The following is an 18,945-nucleotide window of genomic DNA, read 5'->3' on the forward strand; positions in this document are numbered from 1 at the left end:
TACCGATGCCTGGCCATGTCAACCTGCTGACTACCACCTGCCAGAGGCACGCTTGTGAGGAAGGCCGGACAAGCAAACAAACAAACAAACATCAGCCAAATGGAATGAGGGTCTTATCACTAGTGTACATAAAACAATAAAGAAGATTCTTACCTCAGCAATGCCAGCCAGTGTGAAAAGCATGTGCGGTAGTGCACCAGCAGCCTCTCACGATGCTTCGCGTGGGGGTCAGCGACAGCCTCCAAGGTGCTGCTGATCTCGTCCGGAGCCATCACAGGCCGACCAAGCTTGGTCAGTGTGTGGTTGGAAGTCTTGGACCGTGTGCTGCTTGTAAAATAACTGCTGTATTTACCCAAGCAAGTCTGCAAGGAATGAAGGATAAAACAGCCTGAAAGAAGCAATCTTTGCATTCCCATGCCTACCTCTTGTTGTGACAGAGTGGAAGGCACTATGATTCCGTATTTACTCGAATCTAGATAGTCCCCTTCATGGATCACTGCCTTGTCGTGGCGGAGAGGCTTGCGAAACTCGATGAACTCGTGAGCTCTGCTGTGTAGGGCCACCCAAGATAGACAGATCACGGCAGAGAGACAAAATGTGATTCACTGGAGAAGGTAATGGCAACCCACTCCAGTATTTCCTGCCAAGAAAACCCTATGGCCAGTCACAATACCATTAATGATATGGCGCCGGAAGCTGAGCCCCCCAGGTTGGAAGGCGTCCCACATGTTACTGGGGATGAACAAAGGGCGATTCCTAGTAGCTCCAGGACGAATGAAGCGGCTGGGCTAAAGCCAAAAGGACGCTCAGTTGTGGATGTGTCGGGAAGCGACCGGAAAGTCCGATGTTGCAAGGAGATATATCACATAGCAACATGGAATGTAAGATCTATGACGCAAGGTAAACTGGATGTCGTCAAGCGAGAAATGGACAGATTGAATATTGATATCTTGGGTATCAGCGAGCTCAAGTGGACCGGAATGGGAGAATTTAACTCCGGCGACCATTATGTCTTTTTTTGTGGGCACGAATCCAAGAGAAGGAATGGGGTCGCTCTCATAGTAAACAGAAGAATGGGCAAAGCAGTGCTAGGGTACAACCCCAAAAACGACCGAATGATTTCACTTCGGATCCAAGGTCAGCCTTTCAACATAACAGTTATGCAAGTCTACGCACCGACCACTGCTGCTGAAGAAGCTGACGTTGAGAGATTTTATGCGGACCTACAACGCCTTTTAGACCGCACCCCATCATCAGATGTCATTTTTCTCATAGGAGACTGGAATGCTGATGTCGGGAGTGAAGAAATATCCGGAATTATAGGCAAGTTCGGTCTTGGAGAGCAAAATGAAGCTGGGCAGAGGCTAGTAGAGTTTTGTCAAGAAAACAACCTGACCATAGCAAATACTCATTTTCAACAGCACGAGAGGCACCTGTACCCATGGACTTCACCGGACGGTCTAATCAGATTGATTACATTCTTTGCCGGCAGAGATGAAGAAGCGCTATACAGGCAGTAAAAACAAGGTCTGGGGCCGATTGTGGCACCGATCACCAGCTTCTTGTTGCCAAAATTAAGCTTCGATTGAGGAAAACGCAGAAAACTAGGAGGACTTTCAGGTATGATCTGGATCAAATTCCATTAGAATATGCTGTGGAAGTGAGGAATCGATTTCAAGAATTAGATCTGGAAGACAGAGAGCCCAAAGAGATGTGGACTGATGTTCGTGATATAATACAAGAAGTTGCTACCAAGGTAGTTCCAAAGCAAAAGAAATGCAAGAAAGCAAACTGGTTATCTGAAGAGGCTTTGCAAATAGCTGAGGAAAGGAGGATGGCAAAAGTTATGGGGGAAAGAGAAAGATACAAGGTTCTCAATGCGGATTTTCAGAAAATAGCAAGGAGAGATAAGAATGCCTTCCTGAACATACAGTGCCAAGCAGTTGAGGACAACAGCCAATTAAGGAACACAAGAGCTCTGTATAAGACAATCAAAGATAAGAAAGGAAGCTTCTGTGCTAAGCTGGGCGTGATAAAGGACAAACGAGGCAAGGACCTTACTGAAGCCTCAGAGATAAAGAAGAGGTGGCAGGAATACACAGAAGAACTGTACAAGAAGGACCCGGATGTGCAAACCCAACATAAGACGGTTGTGATTACTGATCTCGAGCCGGGCATCCTGAAGAGTGAAGTTGAATGGGCCTTAGCCAGCCTTGCTAAGAAAAAAGCTAGCGGAATTGATCGTATTCCAGCTGAGTTGCTTCAAAACCTCAACCATGATGCTGTTAACATTCTGCATACATTATGTCAGAAGTTTTGGACAACCCTGCAGTGGCCACAGGATTGAAGGTCAGTTTACATCCCCATTCCAAAGAAAAGCAGTGCCAAAGATTGTTCCAACTACTGCACGATCGCACTTATTTCGCATGCTAGCAAGGTGATGTTGAAAATCCTCCAAGGTAGGCTGCAGCAGTATGCAGATCGGGAGCTTCCGGACGTGCAAGCTGGGTTTCGCAACGGCAGAGGAACTAGAGACCAAATTGCCAACCTTCGCTGGATCATGGAAAAAGCAAGAGAGTCCAAAAACCAATCCACTCTGCTTTATTGATTATGCGAAAGCGTTTGACTGCGTAGATCACAGCAGATTGTGGCAAGCTCTCCAAGAAATGAGAGTTCCAATTCACCTCATCTGTCTCCTCAGGAACCTGATTGAAGGGCAAGAGGCCACAGTCAGAACTGGGCATGGTCTTACTGATTGGTTTCTGATTGAGAAAGGAGTAAGGCAAGGCTGCATACCGTCGCCCTGCCTATTTAACCTATATGCAGAGTGCATCATGAGGAAGGCCGGTCTGGATGAGTCTTCAGCTGGAGTGAAGATTTCTGGAAAACGTATCAACAACCTTAGATATGCAGATGATACCACTTTAATGCAGAAAGTGAAGTAGAACTCAAGAGACTTCTGATGCGCGTACAAGAAGAGAGTGAGAAGTTAGGGCTTAAACTGAACATTAAAAAGACAAAGATCATGACATCTTGCCCTATCCAGTCCTGGAGCATCAAGGGACAAGAAGTGGAAGCCGTGACAGATTTTCGCTTCTTGGACTCCAAGATTACCCCGGAAGGTGACTGCAGCCATGAAATTAGGAGACGCCTGCTTCTGGGAAAGAGCCATGGCTAGCATTGACCGCCTAGTTAAGAGCAGACATTAGACTGCCAACCAAGATCCGTATAACTCGTGCTATGGTCTTTCCAGTTGTGATGAATGGATGCGAGAGTTGGACTGTGAAGAAGGCTGACCGCTGAAGAATTGATGGGTTTGAACTGTGGTGCTGGCGGAGACTCTTGAGAGTTCCTTGGACTGCCAGAAGATCAAATCAGTCGATATTGTCGACCATAAACCCTGACTGCTCATTGGAGGGTCAAATTCTAAAGTTAAAGCTCAGCTACTTTGGTCATCTGATGAGAAGAGAGGAGTCGCTGGAGAAAGATTTGATGTTGGGAAAGGTTGAGGGTGGCCGGAGAAGGGGTAGGCAGCGAACGCGATGGTTAGATGGCAACCTCGAGGCACTGCAGATGAAGTTATGTGATGTTAGGAAGATAGTGAGAGACCGGAAAGCGTGGCGTGACATGGTCCATAAGGTCACGAAGAGTCGGACACAACTGAACGACTAAACTGAACTGAGATTGTCCACCATTCTAAGCCTACACTCAAAAATTGAAAGCCCCACCCCCTTCCCTAAAAAGAAAACTTTCCTTGAACAGCAGAGGCAGCATGCAAATGACATTTATTTGCACGAATCTGCTCCCATTCACTCGTAGTCATCATAGCTGACCACCTTGTCACTATCCTCCTTGTACAATGCACAATCTTCTTTGCCATCAAGTGCATTGGAGATGATGCACATTTTAAACGCGGGTGCATACAAGTCTTCCAAGGTGTTCTCCCAGGTATTTTGGTTATTTTAACCTATGTCACAGGCTGCAGCCATCTAGCTAGATACAACTTCTGGCAATGGCATCAACTATGTGCAACATTTCTGTTTTCCATTTTTTATGAATTTCGTGCTTTATGATATTATAACAGTTGTTACACAAAAGAACCACTGCAGCAGATGAGCGAGGGCACCGAGAGAGCTGAACAAGGGAATGAGGGCACCATTAACGGGCCTACATTTCTACGTCCTCTACTTCTACCGATTGTGGTCTTTCTTGTTCTACCTCTAACACACGTGTCACTGCCCCTGCCCCTCTGGAACATCACCCCGATGTAGTGTTACCTGTCACATAGAAGAGCGGAAAGAAAAATTGCTGACGATTACGTACTTCCTAATGCGAAATTTGAGCGCAGCTCATCAGCTGTTTCACATTTTCGATAGATTGAGGCAAAGATTTCGAGCAAGACACGTATGTAAATTTACAGACAACTTTTTTTAATTTTTCACACATATTCCTTCAAGAAACACTCCACTAACAGTCTTTGGCTGACATGAAAGAAGCTTTTTGGTCGGAGAAATGAAGAGAGCAATTAAGTTATCAGGAGGTTGCGGGAGGCAGCGCATGGGCCCATAGGAACATTGCGTGACGAAGAGATAGCGAATGACTGATGCCGCCGCTAGCGAGTGAAAAAAACGTAACTCTGCATTTCGGCTTGGGATGCACGCACGCATTGTGATCCGTTGATAGCGAGCTGGCATTTCGGCAACCGGAGAGCACCTTCGCTGCCACGTGGGAAGAAGGGAGGAGAGGGGGAGCGGCGAACAGGGGAGCGCGCACAGCGATCAGATAACGCGCGGTCGACACCACGCAGGAAGAGGGGGGCTGAGCTGGGGGGGCTGAGAGGGGGGCGGAGCTGGTTACGACGCCAACACGAAACCCAGGAACGGGCGCCAAAGAGCTGCGCTCTAAAAGCGTACAAGAGTTATACCATGGGTCTGACATCCCATAATCGACTGCATGCAGTCTGAACGTCAGTTGGGGGTTCGCTCGTAGTACGGCTTTGTTCTCACAACGCGCACGTCGCTGAGCCTGCTGTTGTGAGATGAGCGGGCTAGTGAGGCTGGTGCAACTTTGTGCGTTACGTCACTGAGGCGGCGGACAACAAGGTAGGTGCCGATGTAGATAAAAGCCTAGTTGTTACCTGAACGGTTTGTCTTGTCTATACAATAGAGCTAAATCAAACGCTTAACCACGAGCTACAACCACAACCATAGCCATGCAGACGTTGCTTTCACAATTCAACTAGGGTTAACCAGAGCTAAACCACAGCCAACTTTTTTTTTCCAAGATGTCTGTCTTTATCGGTACAGAAAGTGTTAACCATTGAGATTTCTCGACACTGTAGTTGGATACAGCTCAGGAAAAAAGCAGCAAGCACTCCAGCCAATGGCACTGATTGGTTGTCATGTCAGCCACACAGAATGTAATGCTATGGGATTAACCACATCATGACAAACAGTTGACAGCAAGACGCCCTTTAAGGGGTGCCTGCTGCTTCATTCTGGAGATGTATTTGATTACGGCTTCATACTAATGAGGCCATAATTCCTGGCAGTGAACTGGTAGGGGCCAGTTGACAGCTTATACTGTTTTTGGTGACACAGTATGAAGCACTAGCATTTGAACCCGCCTTTTCTAAGAACTCCATAGAATAGAACAAAGTGCAGACACAAAACAGCACAGAAGGCAACTTTAGAACTGCTTTTTAATCATCTCTTGCTAGTTCCCGCACCTCCCCCAGATTTGATGTTGGTGACTGGGGCTGGCTTAATGGAGCCGGTGCAGGTGAAATTCCACGGTCCGAGTTCTAGGTACGTCCCGCGAGCGCGGAGCCGATTCACTTCAACGTCTTTCGCTCCGAGCGCCACTTCAATGCCTTTCGTTTCGAGTGCCCCCTGGCATTCCTCCCTCCTTAAGTGTGACGCACACAGGCACACATTCACACAAACGTACAAGAGGAAACGAAAAAAAAAATGTTTTCTTTAAAATATCTTAAATTCTCATTTGACCCATTCCTGCCCTAGAAAATCTTCCCTAAAAAACATAATTCTCTTTAAATGATGCAACTGATGGCAGGTATAAAAATGCAAAGCCTTGATGGCTACCAATAAATAGAATCAAGTTAACATTCTGTCTGGAATGTGCAAATATTTGTGTCCAAGTTTTTAGGTACTTTCCTAAACCTCAGCTCAAAAGAGTTACTGTAATCTTAAACAGCTCACCATCATGAGTAACAAATCTTTTTCTACCAGCCGCAATTCAAGAATGGAGCCAGCTTCCTGAACATATTGTAACTAAACATGATCCTACTAGATTTAAAAAAAAGTCCGACATGTCATCTCGCATTATAAGTGATTGCTTCCTCCTTTTCATTGAAATGCCTCCATTAGTTGAAGTGTTTGTATTTGAGCATTTTGACATTTTGTGCCTCTGTTTATCAACATTTGTTATATTAATGTGTTACCTTCCCGCCCACCTTATGTAATACCCCACCCGAGGCCTTTAAGGATATACATGTATTAAATGATGATGATGAATTTCTTCTGCCTGCCCTCCAACACTTCCAGGGATAATTGCTTTTTTTTACCCTTTTCTCATTAGAAAGAGTAAAAGCTTTTCCACCCTTTTATCTGTGGCCAAAGCTTATTGACCCCCTGAATAAGGAACGCTCAAGTTGGTCGCACTACATAGTCTTTGTGTCTTAATAGTGCTCAACCTGGTGACTGAACTAGTGAATGATCCTGCCTTCCAGATGTCTAGCCAGCTATGGCACATTCCTGAATTCAGCAGTTTTCGATGCAACACAACTAAAATGACAAGCTTTCCAGACACAACCAATGCAAAGGCATCTTTATATATGCAGTATGACTTTTTTTGCCTGCGGCAAGAAAGTAACTGCACACAAGCAGTAACATTGTTCTGATCAGCATTAGCTCTATAAGAAAAATTAGGCAGCAACTTACATCGCCAGACACATCCGCATCATCTTCAGACGACTTCTCGCTGTCTGACTCTCCAGAAGATGTATCTTTCTCCTCTTTCATCTTTGATAATTCTTCACAGGCATAGAAGGTTAAGCAATTCTTTAGTTAGTATGGCAGCTGCATGCACTTGATTTGTGCCAACTCACTTTGCTTGATCTTCTTTCGAAGCGTGTAAGGTGATTTTGTGGCAGCAGGCTGACGAGGAGTGCTAGATGAACTTTTTCTTTGTTCTCTGATGGGCGTCTTTGAAGCCGCCTTGACCACTAGGTACATAAAACTGACATAAATTTAAACACAAGAGAATTTACTTACAAAATGGCTGTACTCACCATGCTTAGCCTTAGGTATACACGTCAGGTTAAAGACTTCACGTCCGGTTAGTGTATCACTGTTGGCACGGAGACCTTAAACAATGCATAAATTTATTTATTTATTTCCAATACCTCAAAGGCCCCAGGAGTACGGGGTTTTACATGAGGGGTTAGTGTTAATGATGAGGCCAGATAACGTTGTCATAGGTGGTCCAGCAACCTACCAACGGGGACAGGCGTCTCGTCTTGTTCCACACTAACAACAGGTGGCAGATTTTCGACCAAAGATGACTCTGGTGCAGCTCCTTTAACTGCAATGACAATGCAAGCACAACACCGACTACTAACAATGGAGAACGTATAAAAACACCACAGCCGCTGCTACACCTACCCATCGTTTGGAAGCGGGTCATTTATTAGGACAAAGCAATTTTGAAGTGGCTATCCTGCTGGAAAAAATTATTTGCTGAAATTCTCCCGGTACTCACCTCTGATTGGTTACAAAAACCAAGTGACATTTTGCCATGTTAGCTAAATTTTTGTATTTTCATGGTCGTCGTTCAAAAAAGGAAAGAAGACTAAAAGGAAGGGTAACGACGTGAGGGTTGTGTCAACCCGAGATTTGCAGCCGCGCTTGACATGCGGAACTCTACAAACTTCAGCTGAACTTTTGGTAAGACTTCGCGCAAAATTTTGTTCGTTGCGTCCGCGAGCTGCATGGGTTCTTTAACAGAGCACTGCTGGCGCGCGCTAGTGGAAGGTAGTGCCTTCTCGGCGCTGTGGAGTACTCAAGAAGCAGCCAACAATGGTCGTAAAAAATTAAAGAGAACTGTAGCCGACCACTGGAAAAAGCCCGATGAGTCTGGTATTTAATTATGCACGGAGAATCGGAGTCGACACAAAATATAACGGGAGAATTTCCCCCTGATACAGACAGTTGGCATGCGCGCAACAACTTTTCTACCCCACCTAACCAGAAAAGTTCTACGCTATTAAAGCAAGTCGATGCGCGTGTCTGCGTTAACGCCAAACCATGAAAAGGAGAGAACTGCCCGAAAGGTATTGGCGACAAAAGCATTGTTTAGTACAATTATTTATGCGCAAGCACATTGTACAGAGCACTGAGCATCGCTAAGGAATCACGCGGTATCTCGTGGAAATTTACCGTTTTTCTTTTTCTTGCTCGCATCTGAAAGGTCGTATATGTGCTCAATGACATCATCGTCACCGACAAAGCGAACTTTGATAGCTCCTCCAGCATTAACAGGAGTCGCTGAACTTAGCATGCCTTCGTCAATGCCTGCGCCGCCGACTCGTGCTCCTTCCTTGTTTGCGTTGAGCGCGAATTGATGTCGCGCACCATTGTAATTGTACTCGCAAAGGCTGCCAAGGCATTCCGTTGTGTCGCTGACATAGAGTTAACTCTATATTATAACTATAGTGCCTAGAATATTCTAGGCACTATAATCATAACTCTATGGTCGCTGACACCAGGAATTGAGTGCAGTTTAGTTTAGTGGAACTTTAAAAGTATTCAGAAAGCCACTGAACTTCATGCTTTAACTTTAAAAACAATTCACTACTCATTGATTCACCTTGATTAAGTGCGCAAGTTAGAAACAAAAGCATTTCAATATTTTCTTGCTTTCGGCCAAAATGGTTGGTATGGCGCACTATAGTATGCATAGAGTTAATACAAAGACTATTAACTCTATGATAGTATGGCTGGTATGTTTACTTTTGCGTTGTTAGCCAAGCCAGGTGCGAAGCGTTATCTATCAGTGTGCTACAATGAGCAGTGCTGCTTTGGGCAATGTTGTGCGATTGTTTTCAAGATATCCCTTCTATAGTCCATTGACAGCATCACCTTCAATGACATGCACACGGAATCTTTCCCAAGAGTTTTTTCAGGTGGAACATGACAAGGCGAACCGGGAGTTCTTCATTAAATTCGGCAAAGGTGCATAACACTATGTTCTGTGTGCGTACTTTCGAAGCTGCGAAACATGGTTTAACATCTGCCTATCATTTACGGTCTTTTCACTTTCTACATGATTGCTGCTGTTGGTTGCAGCATTCATTTTTCGTCTTCTCTTCCGCTACCTTAAATGGTTGAATGGTTTTATTTCGTGTTTCAGACAAAGCCGTCTTGCAGTATGAAGTGATTGACCAAAAAACCCTCGATTTGGTTCACACAGAAGTGCCCGAGTCCCTGCGAGGAAAAGGCATTGCTAAGCATCTTGCCAAGGTACTATGTCCGTCTTCGCACGTCATTCAAGATGCATGCATTGGCACTTGCAGACACTGTAAAGAGAAGGCAGAAACCAAAACAGCGAAATGCATTTCCTTCAATGATTGTTGGTGTCTTTGGTAATATTCACGCATGTCTGGACCATCGAACAATACAGAATTTTATTATTATTATTATTATTATTATTATTATTATTATTATTATTATTATTATTATTATTATTATTATTATTATATCTCCGTTCTGGATTCTTCCTGGCATAGCGAGGTCAGCATTAATAACCCAAAAGAGTTGTCACACTTCTTTTCCCATTACCGGCGGCAAAGTTTTATGCGCCACTTTCAGTAAAGCATCCAGGGTAGAACAAGAGAAAGAAAATGGCTACAAAATATGAAAGAGAGTTGAACAAGGGTAGAGGGGGAGCCTCAGTTAGCAAGCTGAGCCAACGTTTCAACGAGTGGGCCTACTCTGGTACATGCCCAGACAAAGACAAGTCCACTTGTAGAAACGGCTCGGCTTGTGAACTGGGGCTGCCCCTCTACCCATGTTCTGTGCTCTCATTCAGGGTAGCATGGTACACTGCAAGGGGCGGCTGAAAGTTAGGTGGGCAGATGAGGTTAAGAAGTTCGGAGGGGTCAAGTGGATGCAGCTAGCAAAAGACCAGGGCCCGTATTCCGAGTTTGCGTCGTTATCGAAGTGTCGCTATCTCACGTGACCTCGAGTCATCTGATTGGTGGAAACGCCGGAACCAGGTGTTGCCACTACACTTGGAGTCCACTACAGAACCGGATGAGGTGGCAACATCATGTTCCGGCGTTTCCACCAATCAGATGACTGGAGGTTGGGGAGATAGTGACACTTTCGATAACGACGCAAACTCGGAATACGGACCCGGGTTAGTTGGAGTAATATGGTAGAGGCCTTCCCCCTTGCAGTGGGCATAACCCAGCTGCTGCTGATGATGATGGCACATTGGTATAACAGGGTGAGCCACATATCACTATGGCCAGTAGTGGTGCAGGTCGACTCTGTACTCCGTTTAAACTGTTTGCAGCACTACAAAAGGCAAGGGCGAGATCAGTCAATCATTACGGTGTGCACTGCATTACTGTGATCCTATGCGCCTGTCAACCACAATGCTAGAAGTGGGTTAAGAACACATTCATGCAGTGCACGCATAATCCTGACTGGCCCAGGTCACCCTTACCTTTCGCAGTGCTTGCTGCAGACAGTTTGAGAAATGCAGTATGGAGCATCGCATAAGATGCACAGAAGTTATTAATTTCGATCCCATCAGTGACATAGTGTTGTCTCCACTTCCACGCCCTGTAAAATTACCACCCTGTAAAATATTTCCACAATTCCACTTCTTGGTAATGTCATAAAAAAATTAAAAAAAAAGCTAGCTTTAGTTTCAACAACTGTTGGCTTCTTTTGCGGCGCAGTTCATCAAAACGCTTTTTGACAGAACGGCTTAAAAGCAGCACGTCACCGCTTTAATCTGGCAAATTACACAAGGTCTGTTTCAAAGTGAAGAAGGCTCATTCAAATGTTGAGAGGTGTTTCATGAAAGCTTGTGAATATTGCCAAGGGTAATCCCCTTGTTGGTATTTTTTCTGATTGCTTCAGCAAATCAGTAAAATAAAGCGGTGGTTTCTGTAGGATGGGTCACTTATTAAGTTCCTTTAACACTAGTGGCTGGAGATGCTTCATGTGTGCAAAGTAAAAAGTGCAATGAATTCTGGTGTGTCCATAAGCCATGCTGATATGTTTAGGGCAAGACCTGCAGAGAAATAATTGTGGCTAATAATCCGAGTGGTGTCCACTATGCAGTTATGTTGGCACAAAAGACGCTGCACAGTGGTACTTCGAGGCTGGCCATAGCCATAGGTGTACCCGAGTGAGCACGTGCCTAGGAAATGCATGCTCTTGGCAACAGTTACATCCCCTTTCAAAGCCAAATGTGAACACACACTTCATGAGTGGAATCTGAAACATTATGTTTAGTTTCCCGGGTAGAGCATTTCCTAGCTGCATTTCAAACAATTCATCCGTGTGTTTTATGCTTTTGGTCTGTGCCTTCAAAAAGTGGTGACATACCATCGGCCTCTTACGTATCTTTAATACATACACAAAATATACACATAAAATACTTTCTAGATTTCCAGTTTTGCAGATATAAGGTGCAGGATAGTGCATTAATGTATAATAGAGAAAAGAACTGTACAGTTGTCATGTATGCAGAATCTGAAAAGGGCACCAGTTTTTAGCCTTCCTGAAGTTTTATACCGAATAGAATATCTTCATTAGAGAATGTGGCATTCACAAAGAAGCTTTGAAATCTGCAGCTATGTGGCAACTGTCTCTTGCCAAAGAAGCTTTGAAATCTGCAGCTATGTGGCAACTGTCTCGCAAGATAGCTGCCCGTCGTCAGATATGCAGGGAACCTCAGAAAACTGTGGTTTATTCAGAAAGTCATTGATTGAAGCCAAGAATACACTGCGCAGGAAAATTGTTTTTGCCTCAGGTGCAGTATACATTTACATAAGGCAGGTTCTTCAGGAGTGCTGCTAAATGCAAGGACGCTTATCAGTGGTTACAATCCTATGGCAACCTACAGCTGCGCTCCATTTAGAGTGCAGCTCTTTGGCGCCCGTTCCTGCGCTTCGCGTCGTCGCCATGGGAGTTGTCCTTCCTAACCAGCTGCGCTTTCACTTCTACCTTCCTTCCTTCCCTTATGGGCGATTCAAGTGACCACAGAAACAAGTGTGACAGATGCTGCACCTTTCCAGTCCAATGAACCAATTATGAAAGGCACGCTTCAGAGCTCAAGTGGACTTTCACTCCCACCTTCCTTTCTTCCCTTACAGCGGGATTCAGGTGTGGAAACAAGTGTGACAGATACTGCACCTTTCCATACCTGTGAACCAGTTATGAAAGGCACCTTTCAGAGCTTAAGTGGGCTTTCACTGCCACCTTCCTTCCCTTAAGCTAGGATTCAGGTGTCCACAGAAACAAGTGTGAAAGATACTGCGCCTTTCCATTCCTGTCAACCAATTATGAAAGCTACGCTTCAGAGCTCAAGTAGAAGACATGACCACACATGGTACACACTGCAAAGATAATTCATGAATAATGCGAGCATGTGCAGTAACCGAGAATTCACACACTCGCAGAGAAAAGCATCATATTTTGATGTGGTTTGCGTATATACAGCTAGTTCACCATGGTAAAAAAAACCTTTCGCTTTTCAAAAATGTTTCGGATGGCATCGTTTAAGCATTAAGCTCTTTGGCACCCGTTTCTGGGTTTCGCGTCATCGTCACCGTTGTCCCTCGTAATTGGTGTCATTGTACATATATGTCTTGCTCGAATTTTTTTGCTCAATCTATCGAAAACCAGCTTATGAGCTGCGCTCAAATTTTGCATTAGAAAGTGCCATAATCGTCGCCTATTTTTTAGCACATGCTGAGCGTTGGAGTGGTGTAGCTTGTTGTATCATGCAGTGTCCCGAGTCACGATAGGAATCTGAGTGTGGCATCAGCTGTCGCCATGTGCATCAACATGTGTGCACTTCCAATGTGCATTTTACACCCATGACGTTCCCTTTGCCAAACACTGAGGGAAGCAATCTCTTGCTTTCAGGCTGCTCTTGAATACGTCGCTGGGAAAGATTTGCAAGCCCGAATCACATGTCCCTACGTTGGCAAATTTGCACAAATGGATGCAGCAAAGGAGCAGTACCAAAACTTCATCCTCAAATGATGTCTTGTGCTTTATTTCAGTATTAGCTGCTTTTCGTAAAGTACTGCTTTAATGATGTTCTGACCTCTCAGCAGATACCTTCAGACTCTATGCAGTAAACGTTGCTTGCAAGGGAGCATTAGAGTGGGAATTTGTAACACTTTTTCTGAACTGAGCTCCAACTGAAGCATGTTTTATGTTACGCAATGTCTAGAAAACAGTCTAGCTGCAAGTTCATGTGTAGTAGGCAACCTGTGTTGCAGCATGTGGTGTGAAACTGGCAGATTGGCTTGTGAGGGATGGGCCTTGCCTTTGCCCACATTCATCATAAACATCCAATTCTTTCCTACCAAAAGCAAAAATGACCTGGTGTCCCTTTGAAGGCAACAAGTGAATGAATGCGGGGAGGGGGATTCAAGTACCACCTGTGGAAAAAAAAAATTACTAGTGCAGAGTATGAAAATAAAACCTAACAGAATGGTGTCACATAGAGCAATAAATCAAAGAAGCCCCAAAAAGCCATTCACCAAACTGATGGTTCCCTTCTCTTCGAGGTCACCCCCTTCCTATATAGCTCTGTGTTGGTACTTATAAGCATCCCAATGACACAAAGCCGCATGTGTATATGCAATCCTGCAGTTGTGATGAATCAGCATGGTGTCTTTCGCTCTCTCTGGGTGTGTCGGCAGCTGTCCAGTGCCAAAATATGCATTTATCACTGAGAAAATTCGAACCAAAAATCTTCCTGCCAGCCAATTCAAGCTTGTGATGTGATGTTACTAAAAAAAAAATTTAAAAAAAAAAGGCAATAGGTTGCCACTGGCTTGATGTGAATGGTAGTTCAGCACAACTTTTGTGAACCATGCATAAATGATATATGTTGACAAACACATCTTTCTGAAGTAGTTAACATGCCACTGTATTTTGTTTTTGTCTTTTCTAACTTATAAAAGCTGTATATTTGAGTGATTTAGAGCGCAGTACCCCATAAATACTGGCAAACTCCAATTTCTTCCCCACCTTGCCGCCCTGCCTCATATTTGGTGATTCAGCATCTGCAGACTTTACAACCTTTTGCATACAAATATTTGTCGGGAGATGTTCCGGTGATAGAGGTGGACTGGTGTACCAATGCCACTCTACATAACAGAGAAGGCTGTTGCTGCACAGTCTGAAGTAGGAGTGATGTCACAGTGCAGTTGCGAGACATTATTCCAGCGCACCAAAAAACACACGGGCAAAGGTAGAAGAGAGACCACGGACGATCCTAGGATAACCTGAAGGCAAACATGTTGGGTCAACCAAGTAGGCGATAGAAAATGCGGTGATGTAAAAAAAAAAAAGAAAAAGTGAGTGGCATGGTGCTTGTGCTTGCTGAGTATATTTCCGATATTGTTATATAGTCGTGGAATACTTGCATGTCCTTGCATCCCTCTTGTACATAATTGCCTCTTTGTGGAATAAACCTCAGTTGAAGCCAGCATTCATGTTGTCTCTTCTGCCTTCATTCATGTGTTTTTTGGTGCGCTGAAATAATATCTCACAATTGTACTGGACACCAACTAGCCAGCTTTGTCGCTTATTGATATCACTGTGGCCACCACCGAGGTGCCAGAGTGTTATAAATTTGGTGCCACCTTTCTCTTTGAGAGGTGCTGAGTGTATCCCAGAGACTGTCGGTGAAACTGCAGTGCATGTGCTTTGTTGCCTTACAGGCAGCTTTTGATCACCTTGTCAATGAAGGTCTCCAGGCAAGGCTGTCGTGTACATACCTGGTGAAGTACTGGAATGAAGCCCAAAACCCAGAATACACAGGGCACATTGTGGAGTGACGTGCTACAACCCACTTGGTACATTGACCTACCTTAGTGCATACTGGCAATGCTTCTTGTGTCGGTAAAGCTGTCATCGTTGGGGTCGGAGACACATGCACGCATGTATGAATAAACGTTAGGGTAAGGCTTATATACTTTGACATGTTTATTGCCTTGCAGAGACACTAAAATACACTCACATTGACATTTCTTTTGCTTCCTTTTAGTGTACTTGGCCAAAGCACATGTATAACAATTGCGCAACAGTCTTCAATTCGCGCAACCACGTATATATTGCAAACAGCTTCTTCTAAGATAACAGGCTGTTATGCGTGACACTAGTTATACATTCCCGCAGTTCGTTGCAAATAAAAACAAGCAGGAGGGGAATTGCACAAATTCACCCGTACATTTTGAAAAAGTGCTCGTTATGCTTCTGGACATTTGATTCATGCAACGCCGCCTCTGGCGCTCCTGGTAAACGTGACTTGGCTCGCTCCCGGAGCCAGGGCGGCATCTACCCATCAGATCCGATACACTACAGGCCCTGAGTCATCTGGAATCTGAGGCGGAAAAAGAAAACACCCGTATTCATGTGTGTCTGGCACATGTGTTAACACCGCTCGCTGAACAACAAAAGCACCACTGAAAACACAAGGGACGTCCCCTTGCATGCTAGTTTTCCCACACAACAGAAAAAGGCAGCGAGAATGAACAGAAACGCAATTTGAACAGATTGCACTGAGCTTGGCAACGAGACCATTAAGTAACAAATAATCATTTAAATGGCCAAACTATCAACAGAAGATGCAAAAGTGCTGCATTTTGCACTTTTCTCGTGCAGGCAAAGAGCATCCCAAGAAAAATTGGGTGGGTTTGAGAACAGGGTTCTCTGTTGCCTCTCAAGCAAAAACAGCAAAAGAAGAAAAAAAACTCACTGCTATAAGCTTCCTGTGAACACCGCTCTGCAATAACCAACAACCAAGGAACTTCAAGTAATGACACATTCCACTCGGGATAGCCAGCAGATTCCAACTGCCTGCCTTGAGGCGGGAACAACAACAACAGCAACAACAGAAATATTAATGCAAAGAAAAAAAAACACCTAGATACTCTCAGCTGGTTTCCACTAAAACAGGGAGCAACTCAGCACGCATACTCAGCAAAGTAACAGAAAAAAAAATGTCTAAAGGACATATTCCCGTAGTCATCAGCTTGGAATGTCACCACAATGCTCTCACACATCCATGCTAAGAAAGCAGTCAGAAAAAAAAAGGGGGGGGGGGGAGGGGGGGAGTCACCAGTATTCCAGTTCATCCACATCAGTGTCTGTGTTTGTGTGTGTCGTGGCATTCTCGTCTGTGTGTAGACCCGTTATGAATTATCACTTCTCGGAAAAGCCGGGCAACGGCCGCGGGCTTGTGAAGAGAGGGAGTGAGATCTTTGCTGTGCCTTTCCTGCTCACAGCGCCGCCTCAAAACAGAGCAACTTCTTTTTTAAGAGGACACAACTTTTCTCCAGCCGGCTTCCGCCCCCCGCTGTTGAGGAGAGACTTGGCGGGTCTTCCACGAGTGGCCTTCGAGACGGTGAGAGCCGGCTTGGCGACTCGCCGCCATTCCTGCTCTCGAAACTGCGGTCGTTGTTATTGGCCTCCGTGTTGCTGCCTTTGACCTTAGCCGTGAGGTCACGCACGGCACCGCAGCTGAGGCCGTGCTCGCCGAGCAGGGTCGGAGAGTCGAAGCCCCGGCCGCACGTGGGACAAGCATTCTGCTGCCGCACCAGGTGCTGCCGCGTCTTCTCGTGCCGACCGAGGTCAGACTGCGTCACCGCGTGGTAGCTGCAGGCACGGCACACAAACTGCCGGATTCCTGCCAGAAACAACAGGGCAAGCCTTGTCACAAAAAACGTGCAGATTGTGTTCTTGGCATGGATGCGTAGTGTAGCATGCTCACCATGATTTCTCCAGGCATACTATACTGTTATTGGGCTTTTATGTCCCAGATGTAATTGTAGAGGGGGCTCCAAATTTGCTGCAACAATCTGAGGGTTCCTTACCATGCACCCACTTAGCGCAGCACACGGGCGTCTTTTGTGACTGCCTCTAGTGAAATGCAGCCACTGCTGCTAGGATTTCGTCTCGCGTCTCTGGGCTCATTAGTTTTTCAGATACTCACTCCTCTTTTCCACTCTGTGGTGCTTCCGAATCTGTTACTTGTGTCTCGTTGTTCCGCGCTTAAAACCAACTTTAAAAAATGCACCAACTAGCCTGCTATAACATCCTTGCATCAGGCAGATATTCTGCGTACAGTTCCTTCACTTGCTTTCTTTTACATTTTCTTCACTGTTTCCCATTTCTTTAATTTGCGATGTTTAAATTTCTGGTCTACTTTCATAGGATGCATATCAAGTTTTGAAGTGAGCTAACTAGACCAAACCCTATTTAACTGAGGGCCGTTCAGTTTAACTCCAGAGTCAAATCTCTTTTCGGAGAGCATTGTAGTAAGGCTTTTGTGGGCTTTAAGCACAACAAAAAGTTTTATAAACTCACAGGCCTTGTAAAACGGGAACATTTCGACAGCCGTGGACCAAAATGGAAGTATGAGACACCAATCATGAAAAAAAGTATGGCACAGACAAACAGTACGGCTTGCAATAGTGCTTCTGATGGTGGTGTAGTTTGTGCTTTACTATGCTTGAATGAGAAAGGCAAATACATACTTTTTCATCACCTCCCGCACATCATGAAAGAAGCCCTGAACACACTTGGCGTATTTATCGCAATTCATACTAAGAGTACACCACATACAGAAGCACAAATGTGTTGCCCCCTTGTGTAGAGCAGCTCCAGCAGAATGTCACTTTCTTTTCAAGGTGGTAAAGCCCTCGTGCGCTTAGCACAAGGGTGATTCAGACCATAATTGCCTAGCGATGCTCTCTGGTTGTGTTAAAAAAGTAATTATAAACTGACTGCACCTAGCGGATTTTCCCTAGACAATTTCAAAAGTAATGTCCATGCATCAGCACAGATCTTTAGGTGCTGATCCCAGAGGCTATGCTACAGTGCCATTCACTTCAACAGACGATGGTCACTGAGTTCTTTTCAAAGAAGACTTCACGGGTTTGAATTGAGCAGCAGAAAGATTTTAATGTCCCGATTCCTAGTCAATAAATGCACATTTTGCTGCTGGACAAATGTCAGCATTGTCAGAAAGAGTAGCAATCTTCACTGAGAAATTGTTGAACACAGTTGTCCTCAGTGTCCCTTTAGAGGCACCATAAAAGAAAGGTGCAGAAAGGTGTTCATTCCATTCTCCTATCCTTGAGAGTTGCTACTTTTTCCATGTTTCCCAGCATGGCTTAAGCCTCAGTAAGGAGTATGTAGTAAAAACGAGGGTCATGAATTAAAACTGGACAACTTAACTGCCAACGAAATTTTTCGCTCCGGAGTGCTTTCTAGTAGTGTGCCGAGAGAGCACTAAAAACGAAATATGCGTCTCTCATAGCCTGAGTCGCTTCGGGGCGTTAAACCCCACATACCACAAACTAATATTCGTAATAGAAGCAAGTGTTTCAGGAATCACTCACAAAAGCCACCACTTCTCAAAGCGAAAATAGAAAAAGGGCAGCCATTACTAAGAACCGGAAATGACGCAGAAAGGGGCGCGAATCAGATACCCGGGCATTCTAGATATTGCATACTGGCAGCTTGTTGCTGCTTGCAGAAACATCAGCGAGTGGGCATGGATTTTCTTCTAATGTTTTGAGAGATGTGAACGTCGATCGCATGAATTTACAGCACTGTGAACAAAAGCCAACTACCAAAATGGATCAGTTTGTTTTGTCCC

The 18,945-nt window shown here is 44.9% G+C and overlaps 3 protein-coding genes across 7 annotated transcripts in view; 1 reads left to right on the forward strand and 2 right to left on the reverse strand.

The window, feature by feature from the left end:
* Orc2 (origin recognition complex subunit 2) overlaps window positions 1-8,770 on the reverse strand; it is a 78,720-nt gene extending 69,950 nt beyond the window's left edge. The window contains exons 1-6 of the mRNA XM_084607672.1: window positions 8,457-8,770; window positions 7,516-7,602; window positions 7,310-7,384; window positions 7,127-7,243; window positions 6,960-7,051; window positions 154-362 (exon numbers count right to left, since the gene is read on the reverse strand). Of these exons, the coding sequence (XP_084463798.1) occupies window positions 154-362; window positions 6,960-7,051; window positions 7,127-7,243; window positions 7,310-7,384; window positions 7,516-7,602; window positions 8,457-8,577 (701 nt within the window). The 5' untranslated portion in view covers window positions 8,578-8,770. The remainder of the gene's footprint in view (window positions 1-153; window positions 363-6,959; window positions 7,052-7,126; window positions 7,244-7,309; window positions 7,385-7,515; window positions 7,603-8,456) is intronic.
* Window positions 8,771-9,056: 286 nt separating this feature from the next.
* LOC146187420 (protein NATD1) lies at window positions 9,057-15,253 on the forward strand. Of its 3 annotated transcripts, XM_084607676.1 has the most exons (4): window positions 9,057-9,251; window positions 9,430-9,539; window positions 13,188-13,282; window positions 15,002-15,253. In XM_084607676.1, exons 1-4 carry the CDS (start codon window positions 9,083-9,085, stop codon window positions 15,063-15,065), a joined length of 438 nt encoding a protein of 145 aa, XP_084463802.1. In that variant the 5' UTR covers window positions 9,057-9,082; the 3' UTR covers window positions 15,066-15,253. The 3 variants fall into 3 exon arrangements, with proteins under 3 accessions (XP_084463802.1, XP_084463804.1, XP_084463803.1); XM_084607678.1 differs by lacking the exon at window positions 13,188-13,282; XM_084607677.1 differs by lacking the exon at window positions 15,002-15,253 and having other exon boundaries at window positions 13,188-14,043.
* The window catches only part of LOC146187421 (uncharacterized), a 175,650-nt gene continuing 171,947 nt past the window's right edge, over window positions 15,243-18,945 (reverse strand). For 2 of the 3 annotated variants that reach the window (XM_084607673.1, XM_084607674.1), the window contains one exon: window positions 15,243-16,968. In XM_084607673.1, coding sequence (XP_084463799.1) covers window positions 16,562-16,968 — 407 coding nt within the window. In that variant the 3' untranslated portion in view covers window positions 15,243-16,561. The remainder of the gene's footprint in view (window positions 16,969-18,945) is intronic. The other variant, XM_084607675.1, reaches the window with a different exon arrangement.

This window comes from Amblyomma maculatum, chromosome 6, assembly GCF_055883805.1.
Source record: "Amblyomma maculatum isolate TAMU_Amacu chromosome 6, ASM5588380v1, whole genome shotgun sequence".
NCBI classification, from domain to species: Eukaryota; Metazoa; Arthropoda; class Arachnida; order Ixodida; family Ixodidae; genus Amblyomma; species Amblyomma maculatum.

Coding starts and splice junctions, on each gene's coding strand:
- LOC146187420 (XM_084607676.1), top strand. CDS start 9,083: ATGAGCAGTGCTGCTTTGGGCAATGTTGTGCGATTGTTTTCAAGATAT. Junction 9,252..9,429: donor CTTCATTAAATTCGGCAAAG/GTGCATAACACT, acceptor TTCGTGTTTCAG/ACAAAGCCGTCTTGCAGTAT. Junction 13,283..15,001: donor ATGGATGCAGCAAAGGAGCA/GTACCAAAACTT, acceptor GTTGCCTTACAG/GCAGCTTTTGATCACCTTGT.